At 62.6% G+C, this 14,889-nt stretch overlaps 1 protein-coding gene across 1 annotated transcript in view; it reads right to left on the bottom strand.

The window, feature by feature from the left end:
• Positions 1-8,662, bottom strand: part of MSANTD2 (Myb/SANT DNA binding domain containing 2) — a 31,199-nt gene extending 22,537 nt beyond the window's left edge. The window contains exon 1 of the mRNA XM_064173182.1: positions 8,157-8,662. Coding sequence (XP_064029252.1) covers positions 8,157-8,660 — 504 coding nt within the window. The 5' untranslated portion in view covers positions 8,661-8,662. The remainder of the gene's footprint in view (positions 1-8,156) is intronic.
• Between the last annotated feature and the right edge of the window lie 6,227 nt (positions 8,663-14,889).

Consider the following 14,889-nt stretch of genomic DNA (forward strand, 5'->3'; position numbering starts at 1 on the left):
CCCACCAGGACCAGAGCTCAAGTTCAGTGAGACCTCTTAGGAGGCCTCCAGGCTCATGGACTCAGGAGGATGGAGAGCAACTGGCAAGAGTAAGGAGAGCAAACTCAGCCCCACACCACCAAACACCTCCTGCTGGCAACTCCTTCCTGACCTCAGAGCTGCCTCACTGCTGGTGGGATGCCCAAAGTGTCCACCTGGCCATGGGTGCTGGCTGAGGGCAAGCAAGAACAACCAGGAGGAGTTGTGGCACCTTCCCATGGGCAGAGAGCAGGAGACAGAGAACCTCTCTGCCCCAGGCTGAGCTGTCCTGCTGCAGTGGGCTCCTGGCCACCCACTGGGGCTGAGCCCACCTGAGAACCTCCCAGCTCACTCCCAGCTCCCCTGGGAAACATTCTGCACCCATGGGTGCCCCAGGGGTGCCCAAATGTCCAGAGCAGAGTCTGGACACAGGAGGTGGCTGCATAAGTCACTGGGCAGGGCAGACTGTGCAAAAGGAGTCAGATTCCTCCAGGCACAACACCTGCAGCAGAGGAGAGCAGCTGCAAGGTTTGCTCCACAGGATGCCTCCCTCCCAGAGATGTTCCTCTGCTGCAGCCCCACAGTACAGCCAAGGAGGGAAGCAAACAAAGCTGCCCTGGCACTGGGCACTTTGCTCTTCCCATCCTCTAAATGCCAGCAGAAAGCTGCTGGCACCTACAGAGGCCCCTGAGGTCCTCCAGCTGTGGAGAGTGCTCAGATGAAAAGCAAATGATCCAGCCAGGAAAACCCAAACCCCAAACACAGAGAGAGTGGGAAGGGAGCTCTGAGATCTTCCAGCCCAAGCCCCTCCAGCAGGGCACCCCCAGCAGCTTGCCCAGCAGCACAGTGCCAGGGGGGTTGGAAGCTCTCCACACAAGGACACTCCACAGCCTCTCTGGGCAGCCTGCTCCAGGCTCCAGCACCCTCACAACAAACAACTTTCTCCTCCTCCCCACAGGCAGCCTCCTGCCTGCCACTCTCTGCCCCTTGCCCCTTGGCCTGCCACTGCCCACCACTGCCAAGAGCCTGGCCCCAGGCTCCTGCCCCCCACAGCTCCTTCAGCTCTTGCTGCTGAGCACTCAGCAGATGCCCTCTGGGGCTGCTCTCCTGCAGCCTCTCAGCCCCAGGGCTCTCAGCCTTTGCTCCTCACACAGCTGCTCCAGGCCCCTCAGCAGCTTCCCAGCCCCCACTGCCCTCTCTGCACCACTGCCCTGCCTCTGCCCCTGGGCACCACACAGCTGGGCCCAGCACTGCACACGTGGCCTCAGCAGGGCACAGCACAGGGCAGCACAACCTCCCTTGCCCTGCTGCCCACACTCTGCTCCGTGCCCCCCACCACACCTTTGGCCTCCTTGGCCCCCAGCCCACACTGCTGCCTCCTGCCCACTTGTGCCCCCCAGCACTGCCAGCTCCTGCTCCTTGCAGCTGCTTCCCAGCAGCTCCCCCTCAGCTGTGCTGCTGCAGGAGGTTGTTCCTGCCCAGGGCCAGGACCTGCCCATGCCCTGCTTGGCCTCCCTCAGGTTGCTCTCCATATCTGCAGCTGTGAAAGCCAAAGCAGGATCAGGAGGTACCTTGAGCATGGCCTGGCCACAGCACAGCTGGAGAAGCTCCTGGGCTGATTTGCTGGGCCTGAGATAATAAGGAAAAGATCAGAGGCAGGAGGAAAGGGAAGGCAGAGCTGTCTGGAAGGGGGGCAGTGAGTGGCTGCTCCAGGACCACCTGAGCTCTTCAAACGAAATGCAGCTGCTGGGCAGCCAGCAAGGACATCTCAGCTGCAGTCCAACCTCCTGGCTGCCACAGGAGGTCCAACCAGACTGCAGCCAGTGTGGCTGCCAGCTGAGTGCCCAGCACAGCTCCTCCAGCCCGGCACACCCCCTGCGAGCACAGCACAGCCCCTGGGGCCACCACACTGCCTGCAGCCAGGGGACAGCAGCAGCTGAGGGCCTGATGCCATTTTTCACTCCTCCCTGTCCGAGGTGGGTTTGGCTCTTCCCACTGTGGCCACTCTCCCCAGAGGTGTCCCACAGGCGGCTCCAAGCTCAGGCTCCCTCTGGAGCCTCAGCCAGGTGCCAGCCACAGCTTTGGACCTGCCAGCTCCTGCAGCCCAGGGTGCTGGAGCTGCTGCTCTTGGCAGCTCCATGGGGAGGTACAGGAGGGCCAGGGGCTGCAGGGAGCCTTTCCAGAGGGATTCTCCCTGCCCCAGGAAAGCTCCTGGGCTGCAGGCAGAGCCAGGGAGCTCCCAGCAGCAGAGAGCAAAGCCAGGAGCTGGCAGCAGAGCCAGCCTGGGCATCACCTCCTGTGGGGAAAGGGCAGCAGGGCAGGAAGCCTGGAGAAAGAGTCATGGGATGGTTCTGGTTGGAAGAGACCTTCAGGCTCATCCAGTCCAACCCTCCTCTGACTCTGCCAGGGCTGGGGCTCAGCCATGGCCTCAGCACCACAGCTCTGAGGCTCTGAAACCCCTCCAGGGCTGGGGACTCCACCACTGCCCTGGGCAGCCTGGAACAGGCCTGGGCAACCCTCGAGGGGAAGAAGTTTCTTCTCAGGTCCAACCCAAACCTCTGCCCTCACCCAGCTCATGGACAGACATTAAAGAGGCCTGGGCCCTGTGCTGAGCCCTGGGGACACCCCCTGGGCCTGGCCACCAGCTGCAGTGAACTCCATCCCCACCACCTCTGGGCCTGCCTCAGGCAGTGCAGCACCCACCCATGCTGCAGCTTCACACCGTGGAGCTGAGCCTCAGCCTCCTGCTCTGGCTGAAGTGCCACCAGCTGAAGGGCACAGAGCCAGCAGGACTGGCAAGGGCTGTGCCTAATGTTCCACCAGCACCCTGAAAGGCACTGCCACGGGGAGGGCATGGCCTTGGCATACAGAGAGCCAGGCTCAGGCCTGCTCCATGGACACACAGGGGCAGTAAGGGGTGGGTGAGGCACAGGAGCTTTAGTGCAGCCAGAGAGCTGCACCCTGGGACACCCCAAAGGCATCACTGAACAGCCTGGAGCAGGGACACAGCAGGATGAGGCAACCATGGAGCACCAGAGAGCTTCTGGAGCCCAACAGCAGAGAGCACAGAACCACAGAGCTGGGGCTGGAGGAGATCACCCAGGCCAAGCCTCTGCCAGGGCAGGGCACCCAGGGCAGGGCACCCAGAACACATCCAGAGGGCTCTGGAAAGGCTCCAGGGCAGGACACTCCACAACCTCTCTGGGCAGCCTGCTCCAGGCTCCAGCACCCTCACAGGGACAAAGTTTGCCCTCCTCTTCCCCTGGCACCTCCTCTGGCCCAGCTTGCCCCCAGTGCCCTTTGGGCCACCCCTGGGCAGAGCCTGGCTGCGTCCTGCCCACACTGCCCTGCACATCTCTGGCACAGCACTGAGGGCAGCCCTCAGGCTGCTCTGCTGCCAGCTGCCAGCCTCAGCTCCCTCAGCCTGGCACCACAGGAGGTGCTCACTGCCTGCAGCAGCCTGGGGGCTCTGGGCTGGGCTCTCTGCAGCACTTCCCTGAGCTGCTTCTGCAGCTGAGTGGCCCAGAGCTGGGCACAGGCTTGCAGCTGTGGCCTCAGCAGGCAGAGCAGAGGGCAGGAGAACCTCTCTGCCCTACTCACCACAGCCCTTCTGAGCCAGCCCAGGCTGCCCTTGGCCTTCTTGCCCACCAGGGCACACTGCTGTCTCAGGGGCATCCTTCTGCCCACCAGCACCCCCAGGGCCCTTTCCCCTGTGCTCTCTGCCCCAGCTCAGTGCCCAACCTGCACTGCTCCATGGGGTTGCTCTCCCCCAGCTGCCAGGCCCTGCCCCTGCCCGTGTTGGGCTCCAGTCCATTGCTCCCCAGCCTGCTCTCCAGCCTGGCCAGGTCTGGCTGAATGGCAGCACAGCCTGAGGGCTGGCACCACTGCTGCCAGCCTGGTGTGCCCAGCACACTGCCTGGCACTGCCCTCTGTGCCCTCTGCCAAGTGGTTGATGGAGATATTGAACAGGACTGGTGCCAGTGCTGACCCCTGAGGGACTCCACTGGATCCAGGCCTCCAGCCAGACCCTGTCCCCTTGCCCACAGCTCTCTGAGTCCTTCCCTTCACCCAGCTCCCATCCACCTCCCTCCCTGCTCACCCTGCCCACAGTGCCTCTGTCCAGCTGCCAGGATGCTGTGGCAGACACCTGAGGTGTTCCAGCCCCAAACCACCAAACTGCCAAGCTCTGAGGCACGAATGGGACCCAGGTCTCACTCCAAAGGCAGGAGAAACTGCTGGGAGGGTTCTGGCTGAGTCCCTAAATCTGAAGCAGCTCTTCCTGGTGCAGCCCTGGTCTGGCCCCAGGGCACTGCTGGCTGGCACCAGAAATCCCAACCAGGACCCTGCCCTGCTCTGCAGCTGCTCTGAATTAGAGGAGAATGCACCAAAGCAGCCCAGCTGCAGAACTGCCCTGCAGGGAGATGGATTCTGCCTCGGCAGCTCCAACGCCTCAGGGCTGCAGCAGCTCTGCCATGAGGGGCTGGGGGGGTGCAGCCTGCAGAGGAGAAGGCTCCAGGGGCACCTCCGAGCTGCTGCCAGTGCCTGAAGGGAGCCTGCAGGAAGGCTGCAGAGAGACTTCTGCTGAGAGTGCCAGAGCCAGGCCAAGGGGAAATGGTTTGGAGCTGAGGCAGAGCAGGCTGAGAGTGGAGCTGAGGCAGAAGCTCTGCAGTAGGAGGGTGCTGAGAGCCTGGCACAGGCTGCACAGGGAGGCTGTGGCTGCCTCCTGCCTTGAAGGCCTTGAGGAGCTGAATCCAAGGGGGTTGGAGGAGATGAGCTCTGAGCCCCCTTCCAGCCTGAGCCATTCCAGGGCTCTATGATCTGGCCAAGCCCAGGGCAGGTGCCCTGAGCAAATCCAGCACCCAGTCTCAGGAGACAGTTTGGATCTGAGGTGGCTGAAGCACAACTCACACCACAGCAGCAAATCCTCCCTTGCTGGGCAGTAGGTGAAGGCATTGCAGCAGATGAGGGAGGCAGGGAACACTGGGGACAAGGAAGGGAATGGTGCAGCTCCTTCGTCACCAACCCAGGCCTGCTCTTGGGACTCCACAGGGCCTGCAGCCTTCCCTTGTTCCAACAGTGCCTTTGGGTCACAGAACCCAGCATGAGGGGGTGGGAAGGGACCTCTGGGATCCTCCAGCCCAAGCCCTGCTCCAGCAGGGCACCCCCAGCAGCTTGCCCAGCAGCACAGTGCCAGGGGGGTTGGAAGCTCTCCACACAAGGACACTCCACAGCCTCTCTGGGCAGCCTGCTCCAGGCTCCAGCACCCTCACCACAAACAACTTTCTCCTCCTCTCCACAGGCAGCCTCCTGCCTGCCACTCTCTGCCCCTTGCCCCTTGGCCTGCCACTGCCCACCACTGCCAAGAGCCTGGCCCCAGGCTCCTGCCCCCCACAGCTCCTTCAGCTCTTGCTGCTGAGCACTCAGCAGATGCCCTCTGGGGCTGCTCTCCTGCAGCCTCTCAGCCCCAGGGCTCTCAGCCTTTGCTCCTCACACAGCTGCTCCAGGCCCCTCAGCAGCTTCCCAGCCCCCACTGCACTCTCTGCACCACTGCCCTGCCTCTGCCCCTGGGCACCACACAGCTGGGCCCAGCACTGCACAGCACAGGGCAGCACAATCTCCCTTGCCCTGCTGCCCACACTCTGCCCCAAGCCCACCTCACATGCACAAATCATCCTACTCTGCCATCCTCTGCCTTCAAGGTGGCCTCAGGTTCTGGCCCCTCCACCCCAGGGCACAGGAGCCAAGCAGCCAACTCCACCCAGCACCTCACAGCTATTGGGAGTTTGGGGTCAGCAGCAGCTACCAAAGAGCTCTTCCAAGGCCAGCTCCTGGCTGCTGTGACAGGCTCCAGCTGCCCAGCAGTGCTCACACACACATTTCTGTGCCTCCAGGTGTGGCACCCATGAAGACCTCGTGGTGGGACCCAGGGCACGTAACAGCAGGAAAGAGGTAGGACAGCACAAGCAGCTCTGCTCTGCAGCTGCTGGAGACACCAAAAAGCCACCCTGAGCACCCTCACCAAGGGCTGGGCATGGTGATGCTGCCCACACCTGATTTCCTTCAGGCTCCAGTACTGTGGGAGCAAAGATGGTTCAAGCTCCACACCTTGAGAGAAAGGAGGAGACATCTCCTGTGCAGGGAGCTCAGAAGGCTCCCAGCAGGGTGGGACCTCCCAGCAGCCACAACCCTCAACCAGCTCCACCACAAAGCATCAGCTCAGCACACACTGGTGGCTCTGGGCTGCTTGGGCAGCCAGAGTTCTGCTCACCACTTGCTCAGCATCCCCACAGCAGTCATGGAGCAGCCCAAGTCAGTGCAGCAACTCCCAGGGCAGAGCCTCGTGGGCAAAGCCAAACCCCCTCCAGCAGCCTCCCCAGCACGCAGCAGCCCAAAGCTGGGTGGGAGGATTGAAGAGGTCTGGTGGCACAGCAACGTTCCTGCCCCCAGCACAGCTGGAAACAAATCCCTGAGCAGCAGCCCCTGGGGATGGACACCAGGAAGCCCTGAGGGCCTCATTCAGCCTCCTGAGCTCCATGCAGCTCACACACAGAAACCTCACAGCAACTCCCACCCAGGTTCCCTCCAACTGTCTGCTCTATGGGATGTGTGGAGCAGCTGCTCCCGAGCTGGACACCCAACCCAGCCTCTCCCTGTTCCCTAGGGAATGATGCAGGAAAGATCCTTCAGTTATTAAAGAGGTTTCTGAGCCTGCAGCATGCTCTGGGGCAAGCCAGCAGAAAGCAACTCCAAAGTGAGAGAGGCACAAGAGCAAGAAGGTAACCAGAGCCCCCAGCTGCTCCTTGCTACTGGGGTCACTGGGAGCCAGCTCTTCCCAGGAGGGCTTCAGAGAGCAGCCAGAGCCACCCCCCAGGGGCAGAGGCAAGGGGACAGTGACCTCTCACAGGGCCATGATGCCACCATACTCAGGGCCAAGAGAGGAATGTGGTGCCCCAAAAACCAGGAGGGAGGATGCTGGGGGGGGGTGTCCACAAGAGGGAACAGGAATGGCTGGGACAGTGCCCCCCAGTGCTCAGGGCCACCCACACCTGATGGGGAAAGCTGCTGCTGGACATGGGGCTCAGCCTGCTCCAGGCCAGAGGGGGCCACCTGGGTGCTGTGGGCACAGCCACAGGCAGGGCCAAAAGTGACCCAGGGCATGCAGAGCCTCCCCAGCCAGGCCAAAGGATGCTCTGGGAAGCTGCCAGCAGAGAGAGAAAACAGAAGCTGAGCCCAGGGCTGTGGTGCCCCCCTCAAACCAGTGCCAAAGGCTGGGCTGAGCCCAAGGGATGCCAACAGCAGGGCCAGAAGGTGCTTCAGGGGAGATCCTGAAGGGATGGAGCTCAGGGGATGTGCTGCCCCCACAGCCTGTGCCCAGGGCCAAGGATGCTGAGAACTGCCAACAGAGGGACCCCAAACTGCTGAGGCCAGGGGGCACAGGACCCCCAGACTCAGGCCCCTGGGGACACAGAGACTAAAGGGATGCCCTGGGCACGCTGAGGGGGGATCCCTGGGGGTGCAGCTCCTGCCCCCTCAGGGCAGGGGATGGCAGCAGCCGGAGCCAAGGGATGCTCTGGAGAACTGCCTGCCCCGGGAGGCCCTGAGCGACCCCAGGGGATGCTCCCACAGCCAGCACCTGAGCATGCCAGAGAAAGCTGCCAGCACAGAAAGAGCCCAGAAGCTGAGTCCCGGGGCCGTGGTGCTCCCGGAGCCAGCGCCAAGGGCTGAGCCCTGCGGACAGCCGCGGGCAGGGCCAGGGCATGCTTCAGGGACAGCCCGCAGGGACCGGCTGAGGGCAAGCGGCGCCCGGGGCCAAGGGATGCTCCGGTAAGCTGCCGGCCTGGGCTGAGCCCCAGCAGCAGCAGCAGGGCCCGGGCGGCCACACGCCGCGGCCGGAGGCGGTGCGGAGCGCGGGGAGCCTGCGCCCGGCGCCAGAGCCTGCTGCGGGAGGCAGCGCGGGAGGGAGCCCGGGGGTGCAGCGCCGCTGCATGCGGGGCCAGAGGAGAGGCGGCCCCGCGGCCGAGCCGCCCGCACCCCGCGGGCCCGCAGCCGCCCCGGGCGAGGACCCAGCCGCGGGCAGGCTGCCGGAGCCGTCCCCACCCCGCGCCCGGCGCCGAGCCGCCCGCTCCGCGCCGCGGTACCTTGATGCGCTCCCGGCACTGCGAGGGGGTGCGCTCGTAGCCCAGCTCCGCCAGGGCGCGGGACACTCGCTCGTACATGGCGGGCCCGGGGGCTTTGCTGCCGAACACGGTCCCGGCGCCCTCCAGCTGCTGGTACCGAGCCTCCACCAGCCGCTCGTTGCCCCAGACGGCGATCAGAGCGTTGGTCTCCGCCGGCGTCCAGGACATCCCTCGGCAAGCGGCGGCAGCGGCGGCGGCGGCGGCACCGCCCGGCGAGAAGGAGACCGAAGGCGAAGCTCCGCCGCGGCCCCCGGCCCCGCCGCCGCCCCCCAGCCCGGCCCCGCCAGCCGCCGGCCCCGGCCCGGAGCCGAGCGGGGAGGCGCCGCTGGGGGTGGAGGGGTCGGAGAGGCTGGGGTTGCCGTCGCTCAGCGCCCCCGGCGAGCCCGGCGACAGCACCTCCATCTTGGGCACCTTCAGCGGCGGCTCGGCGGCAGGGAGCTGCGAGGAGCCGCAGGACGCCGCCATATTGGAGCTGTCGGGCCGAGCGGGCGGAAGTGACGCGCTCCGCCCCGGCGGGAGGGACTTCCGGCGGCCGCCAGGCGGTGCTGTGCTGCCGCCGCGCGGGGGGCGGGGCTGGGGGCGGGACAATCGGGGGCGGGGCCTCAGTGTGGTGGGCGTGGTCGATGAGGGGCGGGGCGCGGTCGTGGGCGGGGCGCGGGGCAGGGGCGTGGGCGTGGGCGTGGCGCGGGGCCGGGGCTGTGGCTGGCTGCGGGCGGGGCCGGGGCTGGGAGGCTCCGGACCCCTCCCGAGCAGCGTCCCCGCAGGGTCAGACCCCCTCGGGCCCTCACCGGACCCCATCCTGCAGGCGCGGAGCAGCGCAGGGCAGAGCCCCGCACCCGCGCCGGAGCCGTCTGTGCCCCGAGGCCAAGCACCTAACGTCCTAGCGGCAAGCACCCCCCGGAGGTTGGGCTGAGCGCCCCTGCCCGGGGCTGAGCACGGCCCCGTTCCTGGAGCTGAGCATCTCACAATGCCGAGGCTGAACACCTCCAGACACAGCACTCCCAAATACCGAGCAGAGCATCCCCAAAGTGCGGCGCTGAGCACCCCTGTGTCTACCGAGCACTCCCCGTTTATTTGGCCTGAGCACCCCAAACATCAGCTCTCAGGTGATGCTTCAGACGTGGGGGCCTGACGTCTCCTAAGTGTGGAGCTGAGCACCCCCAAATGTGAGGCTGAGAACGCCCTGCCCTGCGGCTGAGCATTGCCCCGTGCCAGGGACTGAGCACCCCCAAATACCAAAGCTGAGCACCGCACAGTTTTGAGGCTGAGCGCCCCAAACTCTCGGGACGAGTACCGCCTGTACACTGGGGCCAAGCAGCCTCACAGACTGGGGCTGAGCATCCCCGTTTGGGGCACCCAAAGACCCTCCTCAGTCCTCGGGCCCGGCGGGTGGCGAATGGCGAAGAGGACACACACGGACGGGACCCGCACTGCAGCTGCGCCCCGAGCTCCTCCTGCCTGTCCCTCCCTGCCCCCGCTGGCTCCGGCCCTCCTCTGCCTGTTCTTGCCTGCTCCTGCTTGTTCCCTGCCCTCCCCTGCCTGTCCCTCCCTGTCCCTGCCGGTTCCGGCTCTCCCCTGCCCGCTGCTGCCTGTTTCTGCCTCTCCCCTGCCTGTCCCCTGCCCGCTCCAGCACCTCTGGCAGAGCTCCCCGGGAGCAATCAGGGTCCGTTAATTATCGCCCGTTAATTGCGGGGATCAGGGGCTGGCAGCGGCGTGGGGCTGGGGGACATATTCGGGGACACGGGGACGTTAACCCCTCCTTCCCGGGCCGCGGAGCGGCAGCGTCTTTGTTACCGGCTGCCTGTTCCTGGGGTGCGTCCTCAGTGCCAGACCTCTGAGTGTCTCCAGAGGGATGTCCCCGCTGCTGCCATGTCCCCAAAAGAGTGTTTCTGCTGCCACCCCTGTGTCATTTGCCCTTAAGGATGTCTTCATTGCCACTGTGCCCCCACACTGGACTCACTCCTGCTGTGTCTCCAAAGAGATGTCTCCTCTGCTAGCCTTGCAGCATGCTCCCGAAGGGATGTCCCCAATGCCACCCCTAGCTTGTATCCCCAAAAGCGATACATCTACTGCCACCATGTCCCCAAAAGGATGTCCCCACTGCCACCTCTATGTCGTGTCCCCAGCAGCCTCACCATGTGTCCCAAAAAGAGGGTCCCCAAAGGGACGCCCTCTCTGCCGCTCTGTGTCTGCTGCCAGCCCTGTGTCACGTCCACAGAACCACGTTCCTGCATCGTGCCCCTAGAGGCACCCAGTGCCACCATGTCCCCACAGAGAGATTTCCCTGCTGCCGTCTCTGTGTCCCCACTGCTGGCCCATACCCGTGGTGCTGACCCCAACCCCAGCTGCTTGCGGGGACGCACCCCTTTGCCACCCCTGTGTCCCCAAGCCGCTGTGTCCCCAAGCCCCGCCCTCGCGGTGCCCTAACCCACTGTGTGCCGCTCCCCTATCCGCTGCCCTGCATCTAATCAGACCCAAATTAGAGGGGGCTGGTGGAAGGATGCAAATTAGGTTAATTAGGGCTTGAGCAGCTGATTGCGATGCAGCCCCACGCCCTGCAGGGCCCTTCGACCCCTTGCTAATGGCCTGGCCGAGAAGGGGGGGTGCTGGGGGCCCCCGACCCACTAAATGCTGCCCAAGTCATTCCTGAGCAGAGCTGGGCGCCTGCAGTGGGCTCATGGCAGTGGTGTTCATCAGTGCCATGAGCTGGGGCTTCATCCAGGCTATGACTTGTGCCTGCCCCCAGCCAAGACCCACCCAAGCAATGAACTGTGGCTCTTCAGAGCCAGGGGTCATCTGTGAAATGAGTTGTGGCTGTTCTCAGCAGGAGCTCACTCTGCAGTGGATTGTCAGTCGGGGCTGACCTGTGCCATGAGAAGGGACTTTCCCCATCCAGGGTCACCTTCTACAATGCATTGTAGCTGTTCTCAGCCAGGGCCCACACTTGCACTGAGTTGTAGCTGGCTTCAGTGGGACTCACTCATGCGATGAGCTGTGCCTGTTCTCACCCAAGATCACCTTGTGAAATGTGGTGTGGCTATTCTCAGCCACGACGCACGCACGCAACGAGCTGTGCCTGTTCTCAGCCAGGACTCACCCATGCAATGAGCTGTGCCTGTTCTCAGCCAGGACTCACCCATGCAACGAGCTGTGCCTGTTCTCAGCCAGGACTCACCCATACAATGAGCTGTGCCTGTTCTCAGACAGGACTCACTCATGCACTTGAATCGTGGCCGTCTTCAGCTTCCTGGGAACGTGTGGGCAGCGAGATGAGCCTCTCCAGGCAGCGTCAGGGGAAGCCCCCTACTCTCCTCACTTGAGCCACCCTCCCCACCCACTAACAACGAACCGTTAGCCCAGAAGCCACTTGGACCAGCCAGGCCTCGTGTTCACTGCAATTTACTGACCCAAAACACGCAGCCAAAAATAGACACAAACTTATTAACTGCTGCAGCAGCTAATTAAAACCAAATTTCATAATTGCTCCGAGCCAGGGCCATGGGCAGGAACCGGTGGTGCCCGCTGCAGGGCGAGAACGCAGGATGCTGAGCCGCCGCCACGCCCTGGTACCCACGGATCATCCTCGGAGCCTGCACCCCGCTTCCAGCCGCACAAAGGGGACCCAGGCGGGGTAATTCGGCGCGGGGAAGCGCGTCCCGCCTCCGCCTTTGTCTCCCTTTCAAAGCCAATATCCCGGCCCCAGATGGGTTAATACATAATGCAGACAAGCAAGTAATTGCCTGCCTTTGTAGGGCCGTCAGCGCTGGGTCCCCGGCCCTCTGATCCCCCATTAAGGGCCAGGCAAACAAGCCTTCCACCCAATTAAGCCCAGCTTTGATAGAGCCTTTCCCAATGATGTGACGGTCCCAGACTGGCGATTCGCACATGAGCCACTACCTGTTAGACCCGCGGCTGCCTTCCTTCGGGGACGAGCGGCCCTCGCCTCTCGCCGTGACCCAGCTGCCGAGCCCTGCCCGCCGTGTCCCCCCCCGGCTCGGCTGATAAATGAGCTCCACAAACTTGATATTAAAGAGGTGGAAATGGGATGTTAATACACCCCGGAGTCGGTTGCCTCCAGAACACATGGGCTCCGGCTTCCCGAAGACGGTGGTAATGAGGCGGGCTGGGACGCCCCGCGAGCAGACTGAGCCACCGGCCTCCTGCGTCTGCCAGGCACGGAGAACAGACAGGCTGACACCCCTCCTTTGGGGCACCCCGATACACCGCCCCGCGGACCTGCCCCAGGCTGCCCCGACAGCATCGCAATCTGCTCACCTAAAGCATTTGCATTTCCCATCAGCCTCCAAAGCATCTCATGTCAACCCCTAAAACATACCAATGTGCTCCCCTAAAACATCTCAGCGTTATCTCTTGGTGCATCCCAGCATCATTCCTTAAAGCTCCCACAAAGCATGCCAGTGTACTCCCATGTATCCCTTAATACATCCCAGAACCATCCCGTAAGGATCTTGGTCTCATCTTCTGCAACATCCCAGTATCATTCCCTACAACGTCCTGGTATCATCCCCTACAACATCCCAGCGTCAGTCCCACAGCATCCCAGTGTCATATCCTACAACATCCCAGTATCATTCCTTACAGCATCCCAGAATTGTCATCCAAAGGTTCTCAGACCCACAGCATCCCAGTGCCATCTTCCACAGCCTCCCAGTGCCATCCTCCACAGCCTCCCAGTGTCATCCCCCATGGCATCCCAGTGTCATCATTTACAGCACCCCAGTATCACCCCAATGGCATTCCAGTGCCATATCCTACAGCACCCCAGTATCATCCCCACAGCATCCCAGTATCACCCCCATGGCATTCCAGTGCCATATCCTACAGCACCCCAGTATCATCCCCACAGCACCCCAGTATCACCCCCATGGCATTCCAGTGCCATATCCTACAGCACCCCAGTATCGTCCCCATGCCATTCCAGTGTCATATCCTACAGCAACTCCAGCCCCATGTGTGCTGCCACAACCTCTATCAATATTCAAGAGCCGCGGTTTTGGGCCCTTCGGATTTGGGGGTCCCGGGGGATATGTTAACAGCCTCTTCCTCCTCCCCCCGCCGTCAGCGCCGCTCATTTGCCTGTACAAATATCCTGCCGCTCCGCACCCCTCCTGCCTCAGTTTCCCCATCCGGATAGGGAAAACGAAGAATGAATGAAAAGAAGGAGGAATCGCCAGGATAACAGAGCGGATCTTTCGGGAGAGGAGACTCACCCCACCCCCAGACTTTCGGGGGTGTCTGGGGCGGGGAGGCAGTGATTTGAGGCGGCGGCGAAGCAAGATTTGGGCAAATCCTGCGCAAACAGCTGCTAATCGCCGAATCAAACCGCAATTAACGGCGCCGGCAGCGGGAGTAAATCCGCTAACGAGGAGGCGATGCCCCCGCGCTCCCTGTTTGCCCAGCTGATTAACTGGGATGAAGGGGAGGGAGGGAGATGGATTATCCGTCGGGATGCGGATCCTTTGTCTCCTTTCCCCATCCCGAGCCCAACGCCGCTGCCTCAGGCCTGGTAGTGGAATCCTTGGCACTCCCGAAACAACCCAGGGATCGGCATCCCATATTCCCCAGGTGGAAGTGTCTCATATCGTCGGTTTGGCACTTCAGAGACACACAAAAAGGGGGAAATCCTGCAGCATTTAGTATTCCAACATCATCCTAAACTCCCGTCCTGGGGAATTATTTTATTAAGAGCTGGACGAGTCCCTTATTCTAGGGATAATTCATTTCTCCCTGGGTTTTTGGGGATCCTACCGGGAATTCCGCCGAGCTGGCGCGTTCCCGGGAAAGCTGTTGTGGGACGATGAGATGAATATTCATTTCCCGGCTGCGGGCGCTTGGGGGTGGGGGGATGAATAATGCATCGCCTCCGCGACCCCCACACACACCTGGAGCCGGCACCTCTGCTGGGATATAGGGAACCGAGGGGGGTGCTGGAGAGCCTGAGCGGCGCCAGATGTGTGCCTGGCTGTAGCGTCAGAGCAGCTGTGAGTGGGTAGTGTGCTCTTCTAAGCTGCCCAGGTGAGCACTCATCTATCTCCTACCTCCAGATGTGTACCTGCCTCCTATCTGCAGACGTGAGCTCGTATAGCGCCTACCTCCAGGTGTTCATCCATCATGTGAGCTTAGCTAGTTCCTACCTCCAGATGTGCACACAGGTATGTGCTGACCTGCCTCCTACGTCCAGATGTGCATCCACGTGTACACTCATCCACCTCTTGCCCCCAGATATGTGCTCAACTATCTCTAGATGTCTCCAGATGTGCATCCAGATATGACCTCGGCTAGCTCCTACCTTCAAGCACGTGCTCAGATGTGTGTCTGCCTATCCCCAGATGTGCAGTCAAACATTTTCTCCCTCCAGATGTGGATGCAGATGTGCACTCACGTACCTCCAGATGTGCACCCAGCTGTGCCAGTGGGCAATGGCCCAAGCTCTCCAGATGTTTACCCCAACTCGTCCTCCAGGCTATCCAACCTCCCTCAGATGTGAGGATCTCAGAGGTTCTTGGCGCCCCAGATGTGCACGAATCCCTCCTCTCCCTTTCTCCAGATGTGCCCCAAAGCTCCCTCCTCACCTTTGGGATGTGCAAAGAGCTCCCCTCTTGCCATCCAACATGAGCCCACTTCTGCTCGCCCTGTCCAGCTGTTCAGGAGCATGTTCTCCCCACACACAAAT

Source organism: Pogoniulus pusillus, chromosome 38 (assembly GCF_015220805.1).
Source record: "Pogoniulus pusillus isolate bPogPus1 chromosome 38, bPogPus1.pri, whole genome shotgun sequence".
NCBI lineage: Eukaryota > Metazoa > Chordata > Aves > Piciformes > Lybiidae > Pogoniulus > Pogoniulus pusillus.